This window comes from Achroia grisella, unplaced genomic scaffold (genome assembly GCF_030625045.1).
Source record: "Achroia grisella isolate CSIRO2021 unplaced genomic scaffold, CSIRO_AGI_Agris_v1 utg1847, whole genome shotgun sequence".
NCBI classification, from domain to species: Eukaryota; Metazoa; Arthropoda; class Insecta; order Lepidoptera; family Pyralidae; genus Achroia; species Achroia grisella.
The window spans coordinates 1,585,462-1,609,266 of NW_026712687.1; the positions used below are offsets into that span (position 1 = coordinate 1,585,462).

The following is a 23,805-nucleotide window of genomic DNA, read 5'->3' on the forward strand; positions in this document are numbered from 1 at the left end:
CTTTGACAGCTTACGTTGTCGAAAAATTTGACTTACGTAGTACTTGATACGGAAGGACATATGTTGTTTTTTTTATTTAGGTTAATCAATATCCCATCAAAAACATAAATGTGAAATGATAGCCGAGTTTAATATTATGATATATGCCTTGATTGTTGACTTCTACGACAAAAGAGATGAGATCTAAATGGGTGCCAAGTTCAATGGTCTGTCCTGAAATGTATTTATAACAATATAAAATATCATTTCTTCTTATAACTTAGGATAATATACTGTAGCCTAAGGTCTAACTTGGCCAGTTCTCATATACCAATTATTACTTTCGATTGCTAGTTACTATTAATATTAAAATAGGAACCGACAAGTAACATGTTTAGAACTTGCGAAGGCTACAGTATATTTCGTATATGAAAACTAGCCAAGTTAGACCTTAGGCTACAGTATATTATTATCCTAAGTTATAAGAAGAAATGATATTTTATATTGTTATAAATACATTTCAGGACAGACCATTGAACTTGGCACCCATTTAGATCTCATCTCTTTTGTCGTAGAAGTCAACAATCAAGGCATATATCATAATATTAAACTCGGCTTCATTTCACATTTATGTTTTTGATGGGATATCATTACTTTTTGTACATAAATTATACGAGGTACTTATTTATAACTAAATTAATACCAAATTATTTTTGATAAATTACTGTATTTTCGTATATTTACGGGGTATAATTGTCTTTTTTTTGTGTTATTTTCTATATTTTCTTGTAACTTTTAAATGTTCAAGTGCAATGCCAATTCAGTATCAGGAATTTTTGGGCAAATCGGGGCGGTATAACGTCCACAGATGGTTGTACTCTACAATAGAGCTCTCGTGACTTGGATCAAAATTGTTAAGACGTACTCCATCTAAGGTTTTAACTCTGAAGAGTCCAACGTAAACCGACCCTTTATTAAATATAGAGGAGGCTATGTTGAGAAGAGGACTGCCAAAACTAAGGCCTTGTGATTTGTGGATAGTAATAGCATATGTTAAGCAAATACGGAATTGTTCCCTGTCAACATATACATTATTTAATATCTGAAACTTGTTATTGACACGTTATAGTTCGTAAAGACGATTATGTAACAAATTGACTGTTATCTATTGAATTCTCAAGAAAACAATTTGTTACCAATAAGTTCTCATTCTCGAGTTAACTGTACATTCCTACTTATAACTATACTAAAATTGTTATTAATTTTTGGTTTAAACTATTGTCTATACCATACGTATTTACTAAAATAATGTAATAATAATATAATCACAAATATATAAGTATAATTTAAGAAAGCTATAAATTTCGTAGCATAAATCGCAACCTTATAGGTTAGATATCCAGAAACAAAACATTGAGTTTTATCGCATTATTACCGCTCCCATAACGCGCGCCGCGGCGCCCTATACCGAAATGCCTATTATTTAATAATTATTTATAAAAATAATGATTTTACACTATCGATGTGCGCTAAATATTGAAACAATAATTAATACCAAATCTCAGTTAATAACATAATAAATACGAAATTCGACTATACTCCTAGTTATAAGTACGAGTATATTTTAGACAGAATCTAAATTATAGCAACTAGTGTTTACCGCTCAATGCAATATTTGAAGTTTGCTAGTTATCGACACTGATGTGAAGGGGTCAACGTAAATTGGTAATGATCGACGTTTTCATACAATATTACTATCGGTCCAGTACAAGATGAGATTTTTCGCCAGGGATCAATGTCAATTGGTGGCTATCGACGTTTTCATAGAATTTTAGTATTCGTCCAGTATAAGTTGAAATAGAATCAATTAAAGTGAAAAATTGTAGTAAAATGATAACAATTTACCAGTTTCAGATTTTTTCCTTTATATTCACCTAATTACCTATCTGCATACCAAATTTGAACTTCCTAGGTCATCTGGAAGTGGGTTATAATTTTGATCTATAGTTGATCAGTGATAAAAATGACGATTTTTGGACATTAATATCTAAATAACCGTTTGAGATATGTTTATGAAATTTGGAACACATATTTATCTCGCAAGTCTCAATATATGAACCAACTTTGACAGGTTTGTGTGAAAGAGTTTTTGAGTTATGAGGGAGTCAAAAGTGGCTCCAAATGGTTCGTGTAAATATACACACGGTGCTGCAAGCCAGTTTACTTGAAACTCGGCTTGACACGCTGCCGCGTGTCTAGATATTACAGACACGTGAGTGATGTCGCGTGGACATTTCAGACTTAGTTATTTGTAGACTAATTGCATGTAACTGAATTAAACAAACATTTAGCTCGTTATTTACAAAATAATGCAAGATATCAAACATTAAAGAAATTTAAATTTTGGCTTTGAAATATAATTCTTAACATAATAAAATTGATTATTAAAACAATACTTTGTTGTTCTTACTGAATTAAAAAACATTTAGCTCGTTATTTACAAAATAATGCAAGATATCAAACATTAAAGAAATTCAAATTTTGGCTTTGAAATATAATTCTTAACATAATAAAATTGATTATTAAAAAAATTACTTTGTTGTTCTAACTGAATTAAAAAACATTTAGCTCGTTATTTACAAAATAATGCAAGATATCAAACATTAAAGAAATTTAAATTTTGGCTTTGAAATATAATTCTTAACATAATAAAATTGATTATTAAAACAATACTTTGTAGTTCTTACTGAATTAAAAAACATTTAGCTCGTTATTTACAAAATAATGCAAGATATCAAACATTAAAGAAATTCAAATTTTGGCTTTGAAATATAATTCTTAACATAATAAAATTGATTATTAAAAAAATTACTTTGTTGTTCTTTATAAAAGTGAATTGTCTGTTTCTTTTTGTAATTGATTATTATGATTCTTATTGATATAATTCTACTGAACCAGTTTTGTACTAAATATCACAATAGAATAGAATAGAAAATCCTTTATTCTAATAAACTTAAGTTCAGCACTTATAAAACCAACAATATTAATATTCATTGTAAAAGTGAAATTCAAATTGTAAACACACACAAGGGAAGTCTTAAATAGTCAATATTTTTTTATAACTATCTTAAAGCTGTTTGCTGCAGCCACATAGTCTCTCCTTTGTGTGCTTTGGTTTTACCCATAAAGGTTCGTCATACACTTCATTTGCTTGTACGAGGTCACTATTCCAACTCGGTAGATATTCAAATTTATTATGCATTAATTTATTTAATAAATATATGTAGTATATATATATATCTTGAAAATGTTCTATGAACAAAGGACTTTCAACTCAAGGGTTAAACAAAGGCTAAAACTAACACTGCATTTAACTGGGAAAGTTAAAAAAACATTACCAACCTGAAATAGGGCCATTGCTCCATTTAAAAGATGCAACAAATCACTCACACTACACCAAACATCACAACGCACTCACACTACTGTAACATACACGTAATGTATTTGAAAATAAAACTGACAGAAAAAATTGTAAGACACATATAACACGTTCATTTGCGACGGAATGCCGCAGACTACTGAAAACTGAAAGCTGGATTGGAGGGCTGAAGGCAATAAAACAAAGCTTTCGTGGCAAACCCAGTGTTGCCAGGTTTAAGCTGTGGACTCCATAGTATGTCGCTGACCGATAGATTTTTTAGGTTTGTATGTATGTATATAATATATACACATATAATTCTTCATTCATCTCCTCCTAAATCTGTTTTGTAACCTAATTTCTTGTAAACGACTGGACCGACTAGAAAGAAATTTTGTGTATAGATTTCAATAGGTTGGTTATGTCTACTCGCAGGTTCGGCAGGATGGTTTGTACCCGCAGTTAGACTGACGGTACTGCTTTTCAAGACAAAAGACAAAGAAGCGTTTTTAATAGCACAGGGGACAAACGAGATTTTGGCTCATCACATGCTAAGATTAACGCCGCACATGAGCCCCCGCAAACCAGAGGAATTGCAAGTACGTCCAGACTCTACTTCTTCCTTGTATTACGACCTACTTTTAAATGCATTACAATAGCCTACCACACAATCGTTATGGAAGAATGCAAGTGGGGCTGCGGCTCTGCCCTAAACACCGCTTTTCCGAGTAGAAACGAATCCCCAGACTGGAAGTAGACTTCTTCCTACCCCTTTCTTTCCTACTTATACGATAAAGGTACGGAAGGAAATCTACATAAAAAAAAACAGTGTGTTAATTTGTATTTATAACTAGCTTTCGACAATCGAAACACCCTTTGTTAGTAATGGGGATTAATAATCTCCATTGCTACCAATGTACATGTTAGGTCGTCCTCCACGCGGTTCCTCCTGGAAACCATCGTGATAAATTCTTAGTGAATTTATCACGATGGGCTAATTGACCTGACCTCATATTCATCTTATCATCCTGCACTGGTGCAGGATGATAAGGCAGCGTTAGCGCAGGCAGGTGCACCATTTCATTATCATCCACAAAAAAAAATGGAAACACCGATAACAATCCATAATTAATGCCTCCTGCCATGTTGTAATTAAATATATCTAGTGAAATGTTGGCATGTCAAGTAATAATTACGATGACAGTTATCAAGTGTTGCGTTCACCACGACGACATGTCCCTGACTACCCCATCTGGGATAAAAGTCGTGAAGACGCTTCACAAATGCACAAACATGAATTATACAATCTATTTTCCATTTGGCACCTACCGACTCTGATATGCAAACAAATTTCACAAATTTATCTCGATATGTCAATCTTACTTCGAAGGTTGTTCGAGGAACAAATATTTGAATTGGAAAATTCGAGTAGAGAAAATGAATCTGTTGTTGCTTTTTGTTTAATTATGCTTTTAATTATTTTACTTTCATTTAATTTTCTGGACATGTGTGTGTGTTGTTTTGAACTGAAAAAGCCGCGGCGCTCCCTGCGTGCAATATTACCCAGGTTAATATAAGTCTTTAACAGGGAAAGGAATATTTAAAAAGTCAAAGACAAGATTTTTTTTCTTTTTTATTATGGCGGTATAGATATTTAATATAGTCTCAGTGGTAATTTTAGAAGCAAAGGTACTTATTTGTGATCGTTCCGGATACTATTTTCGGACGATACAAACGTTTGTACTCATGCATATATTTTTTTATTAATTTTCTTACATTACACTATCACATTTCAACGGCCTTGCTCGAGTGGTTTAGCACACTGTCTTACTTCCGATGGTTGCGGGTTCGATTCTTCGCACGGAGCAAACATTTGTATTCATGAATATCCTTGTTTGTATTCATCTGGGTGTTTTCTATGTATATTAAAAAAATGCATCTATGTATTTATACATCATCTGTCTAGTACCCATAACACAAGATCTGGTTAGCTTGGGACTAGATAGCAGTATGTGAATTATTCTGTGATATTATATTACATTATTTAGTATCAATTTCCTATAGTAATATTTCCTCTAAATAAATTAATCTGTAGGTATAATAATGTTATGAAGAGAGAGCAGATTTTGTTTCGAGGAAAGTACCTATATAGGTACTTAAAAACTCAGAAACTGCAGATACCTAGATTATTCAAGTTTGAAATATGTCAAAATAGACAAAACTATGAGCACCCGAGTAAAACCGGCGCAGGGTATTAGTAGTAACCTATTGCAGAGCGCATATCTAGAAAAAATATACTACGGAATAGCTGTACCGTGTTGTGCAGCTTCGCTCGCAAATTATAGCCTATGTGATATTTTGCTGTATAAGCTCTATTACTGTAAAGTTTCATCAAAATCCGTCCAGTAGTTTTTCCGTGAAAAAGTAACAAATATATAGAGTAGTAAACCATACTTACAAACTTTATAATATTATTAAGATATATGTATAGTGTTAATGTACATTTAATTTGTTATATCTACTACTAATATTAATTATATGCTAAAAATCGGCACTTCGCCATTTATACCGTTACCTTGATAACTGACGGGAATTAATTCTCAATAGGTTATATAACTTTCAGGTGACTAATTGCTGTACATATTAGAATCATTTAGAATATTCAAGACTTTAAAAAGTTGTTGAAATAAAACTTTGCTTACAGACTTTATTTTGTAATTAGAGCTATTATAATTAGATAATTAAGATAAATATACTTACCACACGCGATTAATATCGCATAAACATCCTCTTCTAACGCTGAACACACTGTTCACACATTTTCACTAATCACAGTGGAATCACTAAATCTACGTTCAGATTCCAAACGAGTGAAAACACTTTAAAAAATCACTTTCAAAATGGAGGCCTTTCCAGTCGGAATCGGGGATTCGGAATTTGAAAATCGAGTTCGATTTTCAAATCTGTCCGGGCTGCTCGGGCGCCGGACTTGAATTTAGAATGGGGAACGTTCGCGTACGCGTACCGGCCTTTTGCTATTTATACTTTCGCTGGGCACGAACACAAACCGTTATAACTAGAACTCACCAAATTAAATCATGTAGAATGTTAAACATTGCGGTTGAACCCAGTAGGAGCTCAATTTATTGTGGACAGTGGTTTAGATGTCTGGGAAATAAATACAGTATAGGAACCCGGGCGAACCGCGTAATCTTTCGGCTTGCTTCCGTCATAGTAAGTCATCGCCCTATAATTTTTATATAATCAATATAAACAAATATTGTTATGATTCAATTGTGAATGTATTTACTGGCTGTATTATGGATTAGAATTACTCCTGAATACGTGTGCACAAACTTTAATTTTCTATTTCGTTCCCTTCCGGATATTTTTTTATATAAAGGTAGCCTTTATGTATGCATTCTCCTATGCCTTCGTGTCAAATTTCACATTAATATCCGTTAAGACGTTTAGTTGTAGAAGTTAACAATCAGATAAATATGTTTACGCATTTCTACGTATGGATGTGACAAATAAGAGGAAGACTCGTTGGCGTAAGTAAGGTACCTGTTTCATCTATTTCTGAGACTAACAGTTTTGGTTTATAAGGAAGTATGACCTTACTCCTTTGGAATGGTTACTCATCATTTGTTAGCGAAGTCCATGGCGCTGTTCATATTTTTTTAATACCACAGTGGTAGCAAACAAGCATTCTCGGCCTATCTGATGATAGACAGTTACTATGGTCTATGAACCCCTGAAACACCAGGGGTGCCACGTGCACATTGCCGACTGACTTAAGGCAGTTATTGTAACAATTTCCAAGGCCAAATATATGTTATACAAATTATACTTTGGATTTGATTGTAAATTGTTACAATAATAATAATTTAAAAATAACTGTTTGAGCTTTTTTATGGCACACTCTAATGCGGCCAACAACGCAGCTGGCCTTTACAGCTTGACGGGCGAGTGCAGATGACACTGCACCAGCGGAAGGACTTATGGAGCGGCTGAAGGCCAACTCCCGCCTGACGTATACGACTTTAATCTGATAGTAATATGAATACTGTTAATATTTTTTACTTTTACGCTCTCAAGGTATTACCTACCTTGAGACCGTACTCAACTTCAATGAATTTGAATGCAAGCTCATACACTGAGGGGTTCGAACTTCGGCTCAGGCCGGCGTAATTTTTATCTCCGTTGGAATTGGACGGGGGATCGATCAGATTGTTTGAGCAAATAAATTTTCAATTAATTTCAAACAAATATTATACGATACATATCTATTTCGCGTTCATATAGCACCCTGCTCAGCTCAAAATAACGTGTGACATATCGGGAAAGTTTGTGGCATTGTATAATTGATCGAACTCGTTTCGTTAGGTATTCTAGTGGAATCCATTAATAGAACACGGTCGACGGTTCAGACACAATGTCTTACTTTACACTGTATTAGATTGTGAATTAGGTATAACAATTTATTTCAAAATTTATTTGTACTGTTTGTACATAATATAAAATGAAGTCGCTTCCGCTCTGTTCGCTTTATATCTTTGAAACTACGCAACGGATTTTAATGCAGTTTTTAGCAATAGATAGAGTGATTCAACAGGAAGGTTTATATGCTATCGCACGGGTTTACACCCGTGTGAGCCAGCCGGGGCGGGTAGCTAGTAGTTTATGAAATTAGTTTCGGTTGGACGTCGTCAAGAATGGTTAATATATATAAAAGAAATAACCGTAGGTATATTATTATCACACTATTAGGTACTGATTACAAAAGAGCACGGGGGTTCAGGGGGAGAGTCAATTGTGATAAAGCAATGGTGCACCCGTTCGCGCTATAGGTTTACACTGGTGAGGCAACAGTGGAGGATGTTTACATAAGCATGAGGCCAGGTCAGTCGCCGGAAGTCAACCTGACATGGTATATTGTTAGCAATGAAATTATTAGACCACATTACTAACAATCTTCATCCCCTCTGTATATATAATAATATATTTTTCCTTTTTAATGCATCACAATGGAGTGGAACGGTTTACACTCCACCATACATGAGTGGTAGACGATGAACATGAGGTCAGGTTAGTTAGCCAATCGGTCAACGTAATATGGTACATTGCTAGCCATTGCTACACCAATAGGTCAACAGTCCCATCTCCCTATATATTTACTTATATTTGGCTGACCACTCCCAGGCAACAAAACATATATAGCTGTTACGAGTATATACGGCCTCACCGATTACGATTTTATAATAGTAGTTGTAATAGTTTAGTTGTCAAATATAGATTGACATTAATGTAAAAGAAAATTATAAAAGGACAATACAATTCTTCTGCTGTAAACGTACATATTATTTATTATTTAACACATACCATCTCAACACAAAAGAACCCCACCACAACAATACCTTTTACTTAAAAAAACTTGTGTGGGTTGAATTTGGGAGTTAGGTATTTAAAAACTTCTTCAAGGGTATTAAATAAATATTTTATTGTATTTACTTAACAACAGATTATTATGAGTTTTATTCATCACCAACTGTGTCCTCTATAAATAACAATTTACATTAAATACATCAGCACACATGTGCTGAAATGTTACTTAACTCAACAAACTTTTATGTTTAATTTAATACAATTCGTAAAGGTGGTCATATAATCGTACCCTGAGGGACTCCATCAACAATTAAAATATACAACAACTAAAATAACACAGACTGAATAAAATACAACATAGTAGTATATAACATAATAGAAATTCATATTTTACAAATACAGGTTAAACATCGTATTAAATTTTGTATGTTTGGTAAATAATTAATTATATTAAAATTATGTTTATGAGAGTTATGGTCAAATACGTATGTAGAAATGATATTTATTATATTTGAAAACATTGTAGAAATAAAATTGAAGTATCTGTTTGCATGCATCAAATTAACTCCATTCACTAAATGCTTATGAAGGTATATACAGTATTTACATCAAAACAAATAATTTAAAAATGTTTTGTCTGTCTGTCTATCAGTTTGTTTATTCTTGCTAATCTCTGAAATGGTTGGACCGATTTTGACAAGTTACTCGCAGACAGCTAATGGATGGATGGAGTAGCTAAGGTAACATTTATTTTAGAAATTTTATTTATTTTAATAAAAAAGTTACCTTTCAAGCGGGTGAAATCGCGAGTAACAGCTAGTCCGTAATGAATTACAAAATTACGGGATTAAAAGAGTATTCAGCATTGGACACGAGGTAACGTATATGTATATAAAGAAACTTCATCTTACATTACTTTATTATATAATGTGACCTTAGCGGTGATGCATTGAAAGATGATATGGCAAGAAAGGGAGTAAATAACGAGATGAATGAAATAGAAAACATATTACACCGACTCCAAATGAATAAGATAAGGAAGAAGCAGATGATGATACAACTTTGCTTATAAAAATTCCAATGGTGCAATCAAGTAAAACTACTATTAGTGAAGTAATTAGTGACACTTAAAAGGCCACTAAAATCATCACAGACGTGGAATTTATTGGTGTTACAATTAATAGAGACTAAACCATACATATTACACAAATTACAATTACATACCTTCCATACGAATATTGCCATTGAATAATAAAAAATATGAATTATCCCATGGTAGATGAATTAGCTGTAGGATTAGACCGTTGGTTTATAATTAAAAACAATGTTTCCAATACATTCCTAACAACAACTCAGAACATTACTATAAGGCTTAGGTCTTTCACATATGGAAGTACTCAAAGAGGACTGTATTAAGGGTTCTAATATTTTGTAAGATTAGACATGCATGTTTACTGTTATCACCTTTGAATAAATTAATTAATATACAAAACAGAAATCAATTATTATAAAAGCAACAACTGCTGTAAAATATTTGAAATGAAATACATTTATTCTGAACAACAATGAAAATTGCACTTGACAAAACATAACATAAATCACATAACAAAAATAAATGACTTTAGAAGTAAAAGAAATTTTTAAATAAAAGAACGGAAAGGAGTATGTTTATTTGTGTGCATGCTGTATAATTCATCTTTATTTAATTTCTGTACTGCGATATAAAACAAATAATTTTTAATATACAATCAAGAATATACACCATTTTCTGTCTATATTCGAAATAGACTCATGAAATTAGATATACTTGTAATACAAATAAATAATAATTAATCTTGGATAACTCAGTGTTTTCTAACCCCAAACTAAGCAGGACTTCTACTATGGGAACTAGAGAACTGTAATGTTATTTCTTATCAGATTTACAATAAACTAAATATTTCACATTGTTCGATTGCCCAGTCTCAACAATAACACATAGAATACGAAATTTAAATCTTATACAAACAAATCAACTCGCTTGATATATTATTATACAAATTTGCATAATCTACCATTACCGTACCAATACTATTGACCGTCTGTATTCGCTTCAACACTTTCTCTCGATTCATTTACCTCATCGCTTTCAATCTGTCCTGTATCTAAAATCGCCTCAGCACTAGGTATCACAATAACTTCAGTGACATTATTGGCACAAGCTATATCACACACGTCCGTATCAGCACATACATCGCATGTTACGTCATTAGATTCTATATCTATGCTCTTCTGCTCCATATATTTTGCTATATCTTCATTCATAGCTTCCATATGTCTGACGACGTCGAACCCTTCTATTATTTCTTTCGTTTCATGTTTCTCTATTTGTGTACTTGTCGAACAAAAGTTTTCTATCTCTGTACATATTCTTTTGACGTTCTCGTCTAAACACGTCGAACAAGTTACTTCATCGTCGTTATTTGTCGATATTCTCACTAAGTTCTCACTTTGTAAATTCACTAACATGGTGTCTTCACCTAGAGTGAAAGTTACTTCGTTATCGCTCTCCTCAGCCTGTCTATCTTCAGTAAGTAATCTCAATATTTCAGAGTCTGAATTATGAGTTTTTAAACTTGGAGGAGTTTGATTGGGATTCGTTTCTATTAACTTCATGTTGTATATATTGGATTCACTGCCCATTATTGAAACTGTCGATGTGTCTAGAGCAGCCAATTCCTATAAAAATAAATAGAGATATAGATTTTGTTATTGTTCTTTTTAACAATATTAGAAAATAGGTTTTATTGTCACACACAAAGTAGCTTAAGGCGTGAGAAAAAATAAGGCAATAAAGATACCGAATTATCAGACCTATAATTTGTACAAAGTCATATGGGTGTCTGTCTCATCGATTTCAGTCAGCCGCGGGTGTGATATGACACTGAAATTACTTTCACTGCCATATCAATTAAATCGGGCATAACATCAGAGTACACCGGAATGACAAGCATATGAGGCATGGCGTTACATGTGTGATGTAATGTAATGTCTGTGGTACTCTTTGTTATGTATATGGTAACCACTTACCATCAGGTGGACCGTTTGCTTGTTTGCCATATAATTTACACTAAAAAAAGATAGAAGCGTAAGACACTCTTAATCTAGGATTACCAATCGAAATCAAATTTATACTCATGTTTGCATCGAGCGAGTAATCGAACCCGCAAGTATCTGAAGTAAGGCTATGTGCTAGGCCATAGCTAGACAAGCCAGGCCGTCATTGTCGAATTAACTTACTTGTTCATCATTATAACTGCCAACGCTTCTAGAGTGCCGGTGTCTTTTGATGTTTAAAGCAGAATGTGGCGATTGTCCATCCACTGCATCCTAATGATAGAATTAAAAAAATAATATTTTTCAAATTGAAATCATTACAATTATTGGGGAAAATAATATAAAAAAAACTGCACACTATGTATCACAATACAATTACAATTGATCATTGATTTCTGTGGTCTGCCAATTTTGTTTTTTAGTTAAGGTACAAAGTTACTCATATCTATATTAAATTACATTTAAAACATCATATTCCATTCAACAATAACCAGCGTCTCTTAGTAGGTGATAAAATAACATAACAAAAAATTAAAATGTAAAATAAAAACAATAACATGTATACAACATTTAGAGTTCGTTACTACAGAATGAAAGGTATTTCTGTTCGGCTAGCTGTTTCAGTTGCGAATAACTGGAAAAGAAAGTATACTGGTGCATTTTGTACATAGCGAAGGCAACGATTTATCACAAAAAAGAAAAAAATGAGTACCTAATTACTTTAAGCATAAATTAGTTTATATTATTTAAATTCTTGCTTGTTTTATAAGTCAGGCTATAACGAAAACTTTGATGAAAAACATAGATTTTTGTTTTATAGCATAGGGGACATAGGACTGCCGTTCACCTGATGGTAAATGATTACTGCCTCCCATGAGCACCCGCAACACCAGGGGAATTGCAAGTGCGTTACTTAGTTATGATTATAACATACATATGTTTGATAATGTAATACCCTCAATACATTTCCATAGATCCCTCTAAGCACAACGATACAGTGTCCGTCACCACCCATCACCTCATAGCGAGTGCCAAACATTCACAAAATTTACCATATATACAGCTATGATTAACATAATAGTCTTTTTTATTTTATATTTTTACAATCAGTCTTCCAGACTATATAGATTTGCTGACCGTTGTAAAAGAAGTGATTCTCCATTGAGAATCCAGCTTCAAATATTCCAGCTTATGAAGTTTCCAACTTATGCCAGGTTGTGTAAGATTACCATACACCTAATATTAATTCTGGAACTTTCTATGTTTGTGTAGAATTTCGAGAACATACCTTGAACCTGTTGAACTGCCGGTACTTCCCTCGCTCCGACGCTACCAAGCTTCGAAGCGATTGCGTCCTCGGACACTGGCCATCCGCCAGCCATTTGTACGTGCCAAACAACTTTGAGGTGTCCGACCTATGTCAAACGGTGGAGTTTTGCTTGTGTTATTTGCTAGTTGTATCCGCGATTATCATCATGATTTATTTTGATAAAAAGAAATTAATAATAAAATAAATTTATGCTGACCTAAAACTAATATTTAAAAGAAAACAATATATTCTAAATAAGAAAATTTTAAATTTCACGTAAAAATAATTGAAAGGCATTATGGCTCCCATTGTTGACGTCATACCTAAGGTTCTATTTTAAGGTTCTTGTGTGTTCTTCAATGATATGACAATAATGAATACATATAATAAAAATGTAACTAATTGCTGTCTGGACATGGAATATATATGAAAAAAACTATTATTGAGTGGCTTTACAAGTGTCATAGAATTAAGAGAATGATGTTAGAATTTTTCTTCGTTTGTTTGTGCGTTTGTGCGTTCTCTCAGAAATGGTTTCAACTATTTGTGTGAAGTTTTCATCACTATTTTATGGTAAGTTTAAGCGGTAAGTTTTATTTAAATTTTAGTGTTTGATTTTTTAATATAACAAACAACAAAAGTTTCAATATTATTATTGTTCCAATAACAGAACAAACAAAGAAAGATACAGAGTGATAAAGATTATAAACGTGGAAGTTTGTGAGTGTGGGTGGATGTTTGTTACTAATTTACGCAAAAACTACTGAATTGATTTTAATGAAACTTTACAATAACATAGCTTATACATCAGAATAACACATATGCTATAAATTTCAGCAGGGTGAAATCGCGGGCACAGCTAGTATAATATATATACAAGAAGATGATGAATTATGTTTCAAATGATAAATAATGAATACCCAATTTAAGATATATGACGTACAAAGACAGACAAAAGCAAAAAGCTAAGGAAAAGGTCACTGTATATAAAATAGCAAATATGGTGCATGATTGACTCATCGGTTGATTTTAGTTTAGCAGTTCCTACAAAAAAAATACATACCTTATCACATTAAGGATAACTCTCTGAGGTAACAGATATAAAACAAGAATACAGTCAAACTGAAATCCTCCACCTTTTAAAAGTCGGTTGAAAGAAGTTTAAAGTGTAAAGTGACAATAATATAGTTTCTACAACACTAAGCTTGTTCAATAGTTATACTGATGGTGTAAGTGCTAAGTGCAGGTTTCATATAGTTAAAATAGCCCTTGTAACATTAAGATAATAATAATAATAATTAATAAATGTAGTACAGAAGTGAGAACATTGAAGCTTAGTGTTTTGTTACCACTTATCAGGTTGTAAGAGTGCTAAAAGCTGAGGATACCACATCTCAGATACTTTGGGTTGTAATTTATTATTACATTATAATAATAATATCTAGTGACAATTCAGACAGCGCTATCTAGTCTCAAGCTAAGCTGAGCTTACTTAGAGTAGACTTACATTTCTTTGTAAATACACACATAAATATATGTATAAAACCGACAGAAACCAATTAAATTTTGTGAATTACGTATGGTATTTATGCCCATAAAACTTCCAAAGTAAAATCGACCTAATCAATATTGCATAAGGCTTAAAATAAACAAATGATACTTACAGGTTACTAGGTGTGGTGAGCAGCCTCTCCAAGTTCATTAGGGTCGGTCTCATGTCGGTGACGTAGAGACCTCGACCCCATAGCAGTTGAGCGATACACTTGTTGAGTAGGAACATTGCGTACCGGAACAAAGTGGTGTCTCCACCTCGAGCGAACAGGGGTATACTGCAAAATGTGATAAATAACAATATTAATAAAATAAATTAAGTATATTCGGCCTCTTAAGTACATAGCGGCCTCGGTAGTCTAGCGGCTTAGCACACCGCTTTAATTTTGATTGTCGCGGATTCGATTCCTCACACGGTATAAAGATTTGTATTCATAAGTATGACTGATATAATCAGTTATCTAGTACCTATTACACAAGCTCTGCTTACCTTGAGACTAGATGGCGTTATGTAAAATGTCCAGGGGTATTATTATTTTTTATTATTTTAACCGATGCAAACTTTGTACAAGGTCTGCGTATTAACCTGAATAGCTGACCCTGGCTGTTTTATCATATAAATTAAAATCGCTATTAAAAAATAGGGGTTGGTGATAGTAGGGTGAAATTTAGGGTTGTATGTATTTTTTTTGCCACATAGGGCTGGACAATTCATATCACTTAGGGGTATCAAAAATAGATATCTCAGACTTATTGAATATGCATATAAAATTTTATAAAAATTGGTAAAGACGTTTCGAAGGAGTTTGGTAACAAACACCGCGACACGAGAATTTTATAAATTAGATATATAACAGTCCCCGGCCGTGTCAATTATTCGCAATAATCTCAAAAATGACAACGGATTTTCATGCCATTTTCATTCATCGACAAACTAAGCAAGATTTCTGAGTAAAGAATATGTGGTTAAGATTTTTTTTTAATTAATTGAAATACCCTCGCAAAATCAGGACGAATTGCTAATGAATATATAAGTAAATATATCGAGTACACACAATTGCATTAAAGTCTATAATTGACAAATGCTAAGTACCGACTTAATTATTATTTAATTGATACGAAACATTCTTATCAGCCAGCTATTGGCACAGAATGCGCCCTTGCTATTAGTAATGTCAAATACAATGAGATTAACAAAATGTACCTAAGTAATATTACTGTAATAACAGATAACATCTACTATTAGTATTATATCCTTTAGTATGTATATAATACATATATAACATACTTGTTGCAAACATAATACATTTTGCAAGACAATATTATATACATATTATACCAAGACTTTAAACAATTCAATTGCGATTGCATTCACACTTCTTTTGTATAAAAAGACATGTAGCAAACATAACACATTTTGCAAGATAAAATTATATTTTATACATGTTTTGCCTAGGTAGACTTTATACAAAATAATTTGCGTGAGTCTGCCATTTTATGGTAAAAATTAGTTGAGATAAGAAAAATATTCCAATTCGTTTGCTAAAAAATATACCGAAAATGGAATGGATATTTAGTAAACTCTGTACTCATACTTAGAGTTTATTATCTTCCACTGGTGCACCACCACCATATACCGTTATCATCCTTAAAAATCTCGGCTTTAGAATTCGTTCCATTAGTTAAATATTAGAAGACTTACTTAGGATCTGGCAGTTCCGGCGTTATATCTAAAATCTTGCTCGCAGAACCCAGCAATGTGATCTTGTAGCGGAGAGGTTGGTTCAACAAAGCGGCCGCTAGGCAAGTTGCTTGGGCGACGAAGCCGGCTGCCACTGAGTCACTTACTGGTTTCGATGCCCGGCTGGTGGTCTCATCTCCACATATAGGCAGACACACGTCACATATTGTCCAGATTGATGTGTCTTTCTGTAAAGTGTTAAAATTAATTTAAATAAATACGAGGTATATTCTGTAAAACAACGTCTATGCAGGTAGGATATATTTTTATAGATTACAAGCTCCCGGCAAACGTTGTTTTGGCTTAAAATAAAAAAAAAAATTAGGGGTTGACTACCCCTAACATTTAGGGGGATGAAAAATAGATGTTGGCCGATTCTCAAACCTACTCAATACGCTCACAAAATTTCATGAGAATCGGTCAAGCCGTTTCGGAGGAGTATGGGAAAACTGTGACACGAGAATTTTATATATAAGATAATGGAATGGTGCGCAAGACTGCCTTAACGGTTTAAGCTGGTGGGGCATCAGCAGCAGATGATAAGATGAGCATGAGGTCAAGTCAGTTAGGCCATCGTGGAAAATTAAGCAGGCATTTGTCACGATGGTTTCTAAGAGTAACCGAGTGAAGTAGTGTAGTGTAGGTCTTGTCATCATTTTCCGTCAGATAAAGCCCAAGACCAAACGCAAACCCATCTATAATAAAAAACTATATAAATGCGTGCATTATGCGAGGAATCGTACTCGCGTCCGTCGGAATTAAAACAGTGTGCTAATCCACTAGACCGTCAGTAGTAAAGAATCTACAGAAAGCCACTTAAATACTAGTTGTACCCGCGGTTTCAACTACGTGAAATTTATAGCTTATATGTTATTCTGATGTATTAGCTATATTTCTGTAAAGTTTCATCAAAATCCGTTCAGTAGTTTTTGCTTGAAAGACTAACAAACATCCATCCATACTCACAAACTTTCGCCATTATAATATTGTATGTACTAGAAGTAGTAGTGTAATACCTGTTGTATATAGAATATCTGATGTAATTGTAGAAGTAACTGGTGCCGCTGACTGACTAGTGCCGCGTGCGATCTAGCCGCCATATCTCGCATCGCCGCGCATGACTGGCGGGTTTCTTTCATGGTATCATTCCGTCTAGACAGCGTGTGGTAGTTTTGCATCAATTCCAAACCTGGAATTACAGTTTACATTTAGAAAAGAAAATCCTTAATTCAAATAAACTTCATTTGAGCACTTTTGAATAGTCATAACTATTTTTTTAATCTATTCGCTCGCTCTTTCTCGCTCATTCACGCTCAGTCGGAAAGCTGACTGCAGAAAGCTCATCACAAGAAGAACGATGAAAAAACTTGCGTGTTGCTCTTTTAAATAATCGTTGTACCTTTGAGCCAGCCATCACTGCACTTTGCTATCATTTATTTGTTTTAATAGGACTAGTTATTAAAACATGTTTGTTTTACATACGAATGTATATATCGATGTGTCACAATGTTATTTGCCAGGCTTAATCAATTTTAATGAAATATTATAATAATATGTATACTCGGTAGGTCTGAGAATAAGTCAACATATAATGAACTAGAACGAACCTTTATTTATCCCAAACAGGGAATAAGCTCAGTAAGATTAAAATATAAAAAACACATACCAACATCTTGGTTTTCTTCCAAAAGTTTCGCGTGTCTCTCTTTCAGTCTTCTAATGTTAGCGAGCTTGCTGTCCCTTTCATCAGATAGTATAATTCGCTTAAATCTTAGTATTTCTAATTGCTTTGTGAGTCTTACATGCTCCGCCCTTTGGAATGGCGAGGGTTTGACCTGGAAAGCATGGTAATAATATATACATTAAAATTAATTAATTTTACCTAATCTAATCGAATGACAAATAAGCTGATGGCCCACCTGATTGTAAGTGGTAATCATCGTCTATATACATGAATAGCACTACGAACATCACGTTATCATGTGACACCCGTGATATAACTCAGCCGTTACCATTCTGGAGGACTAAGATGTCATGTCTCCGTACCCTGTAATTTCACTGCCTTATCTCACCCAATAACAGCCAGGTGCTTAACCGCTGCAATAGATACGAATTAGGTACCCACGCAGACGAAAGACGACTATGTCTTCACACTAAGGACGAAGCTGTCCTATAAATGTAACCAAATGTTACAAGGATGAGGTCAAATAATTATTAAATTCGGGCAATTTATGGCCTTTCTGCCGGCTCGACAATCCACGCTATAATATTAATACTAACAGTATCCTACTGCGTAGAAATTTCATTTCAATTTACTCTTAGTTCTAAAGTGAAACCAACATTGTTAAATTCATCTGTCCATTCTGAAAATCTTTCGCGTATATAATTAGTAGGATTAATCTAATATCTAAGTGGGAATAGAATAGTCTTACATACCTTAAATGAAAGGAGATCATTCAATTTTAAAGTGAGACGAGGTCCATTAGGCTTCTGTTTCTCTTCTTTTATTTTACCATTCTTTAAACTTACATCACTATGTGACGAATACTGTCCTTTTTCTACACTATCACTATCTTCAGGAGAGAACAAATTTTTTTGGGATCTACCTTTCAGCTTAGTACTCGTTTCAAACTGGTCCTCAGGTAGAGGCCAACTGTTATTTGTCACAGCAGATATACTGTGTATCCTCTCCTTTATCTCTTGCACAGCCTCTTGTTTCTTCTTTATAGAATACTGAAGTAAATGCAGTTTCTGCAATTTTGTCGCATTATAACTCGGCCTTATTTCCGATTTCAAAAAATTAATTGCCATATATCTGTATTTTGGTACGCCATCGGACTCGTTCCTGAGATCATAATTTTCTGCGATCTCGCTCAGATCGATTTTGCTACCCGATAAATCTTCTTGCGATGACGTTTTTGATGGACCAAAGCAATTTAGACCGCTCGACGTAAATTCTTTAACATCCAAACTGTCTGGTGAATGTTCGTAAATGTAATTTGGATCATTTTTATTTCTTTCTTCACTTACATCTCTTTTTCTGTAATAGTCTCGGTTATTGTGACTTATATTTAAACTAACAGAAGTTTTCAATGTTGATATATTTTGCTTGAAACCTTTCTCAATTGGACTATTACTTTTAGAGTATTCCTTATCACGTTTCCTTGTAAACTTACTAGGCGATATAGACCTTGTTTCCTTCACTAACTTATGATTCTGAATAAATTTAGGTTCTAGTGTAATCTTTGACAGATTCGTTCTACCAGAAGAATCTGAAGATAGGGAACCTTGTTCTAATTCATTCTCCGGCGGTATTATATCTAATTTAAGACTTTTATATGAACAGAAATATCCACCATGCATTTGGAACACAAGCGTGTTGCTTTTGAAACAGTCTGATGTGAAATTTAAAGCTAAATTGGCCCCTATATACCTTAGGCCACTGAAATATACACCCCACGTTTGTATGACGGTGTCACGTGGTCCTTCATTGTCCTCCTCCCGGAATGTGTGAGAGTGGTGACACCATATGCGAATGACTATGTTGGTGGATGACATACGATGGGTTAATTCTGTAAAACAATATTGTATATTAAAATGATATTTTTAATATTTTTAATTACAGTAAAGACTAGGTGACCATTGCAACTCTGTCTGCGTTACATTCTCCTAGTTTTACGAACCGAGATGTTATATTTCCTATAGACGTACTTAACAAATGGACTATCTGTAAGTAAAAGTTCCGTTAAAATAGGCCCAACCATTTTATATTAGCAAGAACAAACAGACAGACATTTCTTATATATTAATGTTTCTATGTAAGTATTATAGTACATTAGTGAAAAGTTATTAATTTAAAATTACAAACTGACACTTCATTATTATTTATTTGTATAGATTATCATATTAATAAATTACATATGTATTAACTATAGCAATGTAACAAACAAATTACAGATACATCAACAGAATAAACAAGTATGTCTCTATACAAAGTAGCTATTAAGTTTTCGTAGCTATACAAATAGATTTGAACTTAAAAGTTCAAATCTATTGTTGTAAATACCTATCACAATTGAAATTAGGACAGAGTAACTGCTATTTTGAAACTAAACCAGTTTCCTAATTATACGCTAATGATAGCATGAGTTAATTCGTTTCGTGCAAACGTTACGTCATTAGATAATATTTGACACAGTAACTTATTGTAAGTAAACTTGCTTATCAATGAGTCATATACACAGCTGTGGGTCATGAAATGATTGAACCAAGACATTGAAACATTGTGACTGTTTTATGCAATTGGAATGTAAATAAGCTTATAGATAGTTCACTTGATGTTTAGTGGAAACATTTGTTTTTATTGATGACTATAGCTAGTCCTTACAAATCTATGAATTTCCCGGCTTTTTCTATAGTTTAACACCCATGTATTATACATATAAACCTTCCTCTTGCATCACTCTATCTATTGCTGGAAACTTCATTCAAATCTGTTGAGTAATTTAAAAGATATAAGCCAACAGACAGTGGCAGCGACTTTGTAGTATATACTTTATACTATGTATAAAGATAAGGAATGGTACACCCGCCTGCTCTAACGGTTTACCCTGCCGGGGCACCAGTTGAGTATGATAGAATAAACATGAGGTCAGGTCAGTCTATTGTGACAAATTTACCAGGAATTTTTTTCGATGGTTTCTAGGGGGTTATGGTACTGCATGAACGTCAACCCGACATGGTACATTGCTTGCAATGGGGTCAACAGGACACATAACTAACAATCGCCTTTGCTCATAGCTGTAACCATTTATTATATACATAAATAGCACTATGAACATGACACTAACATGTGACACCTATTATACCACTCATGCACTGCCAATCTATAGGACTAAGGTGTCATACCTCATATCCTGTAATTTCAATGCTGTAGGATGAATTCCATTTGATGACTAAGCAAAAATATATTGTGTTATCCCTCCTTATCACCAGTATTGTGAGAACAAAGTACAAATACATCATATACTTTACACACATTGATGCAAGAAACAGAAAGATGTAAATTAAAAAAAATGCATCACAAAAGATTCATCTATATGGACTTTTGCCCTACAGAGGCATAATTATGGATTATCTTAATAATAATAGGACAATTAGAAATAACAATGCAAGATCATTCTTCAGAACAGTTCAGCCTAAAGGTAAGACACCACTTAATGCTTGATAATGCACTGTTTATAAGAAACAAATGCCGCAATATGGGTGTAGACTCAATCATAGTCAGAATAATACATTTCCAGCATACTGTGGTCAAGTTGATGCACTGAATATTTGTGGTCTCACACAGCTAATGGTACCGGAATTAATTAATTCATTAAATAATATAAATTCATTAATTAAAAATTAATTTTTACTTGAACATTTTATTATGTACCTTAATGTTATATTCCCAAGTACTATGATAATCACCTGAGTCTATCTCCTTCCATTTGGGGTGTGGCGAGGATATTCTCTCACTAGTGTAGAATGGGGCGGACATAGTAGTGTGGTGCAGGGTCAAGTAGAAACTGCACTGGGTGGAGGTCCACTCAGGTGGTCTGATGTTGTACCCAACAATCTGAGAATAACAATCACAACAACAACTAAAAACAAATTGATAACATTATATGATTACAGTGCTTTACAATTACTTGGTCAACCAGGTACCTAAGTTTAACTACAACAATTACAATATTAAAAAAAAAATATTTAGAAATACACCTACACAAACATTATAATATATAGATGTAGGTTTATTACAGACTCTTATAATATGTCAAATCTCCCGTTAATTTGGAGTGTTTTCAAGCTGAAAAGATTGACAAGGAACTCCACTCTTATTCTTTTCAAATGATCTTGTATGTGTTTAGAATGATACAGACTCATTTTAAAGTTGAAATTTGGAAGAATAGAATGACTACCAGCATATACTATTGGAACATGGTCAAAAGAAAATGTATAATTAGTGTCCGTAACATGAACAGTCTAATCCCACAAGCAAAAAAATAAACAAACAAAATATTTGCAATAATAATATTATATATAAATATATATATTTCATTTATTTCAAATATGTATCCACATTATGTTAGTAAACAACTTACAGAATATGTTAGTAAATTACAATTTTATTTTATGCCTATTTCTACGTCCAGAAGCACTGGGTCCGCAGCAGTGCAGCATTATCCAGTGTCTCTGGAGCGGACAATTCCGACATATTGGATATAGTGTTTAGGAGGCTGTTTGCTCATATTAGATAAAACCATGATAAATAAAACTAATTTTTATTTCATATTGCAATTTATTGTAGGAATTGTAGGACTTAGCTTGATTTCAAATTATTGTTACTTATATTATCTGTGTATATATTTATTCTGCATATATATTGTTGCATAAAGTATATCAATGGACAATATGGTAAGCACAATAGATGTCTTTGTAAGAAGCAACTGAGACATATATCATGAATTCATCAACTAGCATTAAATACCAATTAAATATAGTAAGCATGTTCCAATTGTACATTTATTACACTTAATACGACTAACGAAATAAATACAATACAAAATAAAATTATTATCAAATTAGTCATGAATGTGTAGGCGTTTGTTGGTAAACCTACAAAAGAATGAAAAGTTTTTATTCAAGTAGTTTTTTTTTGTATACCTGTATAAGGCTGCGCAAACGGAGTTGTTGAGTCGCAAGAGGTGTCCACTCTCTGCAACGGGGTCTTCCAAACATTATTTGTTAGTTTTGTCGAAATAAACTATTACAAAACAACGACACAATGGAACGCGGGAGAAATTAATCTTGATCACTTTTAGTGGATATATGTTCAGATTTATTTATAGTAACATTTGTTGATATTATTACGAAAATTTAATTGTTTATATTAATTTAATCCATAAAAATGCATTTTTCAGCTGAGTTAAATGTTATAGTTGTCAAATTAAACTTAATTATTTTTCTTTTTCGTAATAAAATTGCCATATTTAAAATGTAAATACTACTATGCTTAATCTTATTAATACGCATGCGTAAATTCGCATCACAAAAATATTGTATTAATTTGTGTTTGTATTTATTAATTAAGTACAATAAGACACAGTACATTAAATATATATACTATATGACAAATATTTATATTATTAAGTAGAACTACTTTAAATTATTCCTTCACTATTACACTACTGACAAAAAATATTACAGTGAATAAATGTTTGAGTGACGTTTTTCTTCGTTTAAACGATTACTAATTTTAAACTGTATTCCACAGTAGAA

The 23,805-nt window shown here is 33.1% G+C and overlaps 1 protein-coding gene across 1 annotated transcript; it reads right to left on the reverse strand.

Moving 5' to 3' along the window:
- Positions 1-10,591: 10,591 nt before the first annotated feature.
- LOC131841553 (uncharacterized) lies at positions 10,592-23,455 on the reverse strand. The gene is given in 11 exon segments (XM_059189871.1): positions 10,592-11,503; positions 12,065-12,154; positions 13,170-13,296; positions 14,855-15,107; positions 15,450-15,460; positions 16,444-16,670; positions 17,499-17,671; positions 18,149-18,317; positions 18,919-20,054; positions 21,955-22,102; positions 23,191-23,455. Coding segments are annotated over 11 exon segments (3,057 nt in total). The 5' UTR covers positions 23,266-23,455; the 3' UTR covers positions 10,592-10,855.
- Between the last annotated feature and the right edge of the window lie 350 nt (positions 23,456-23,805).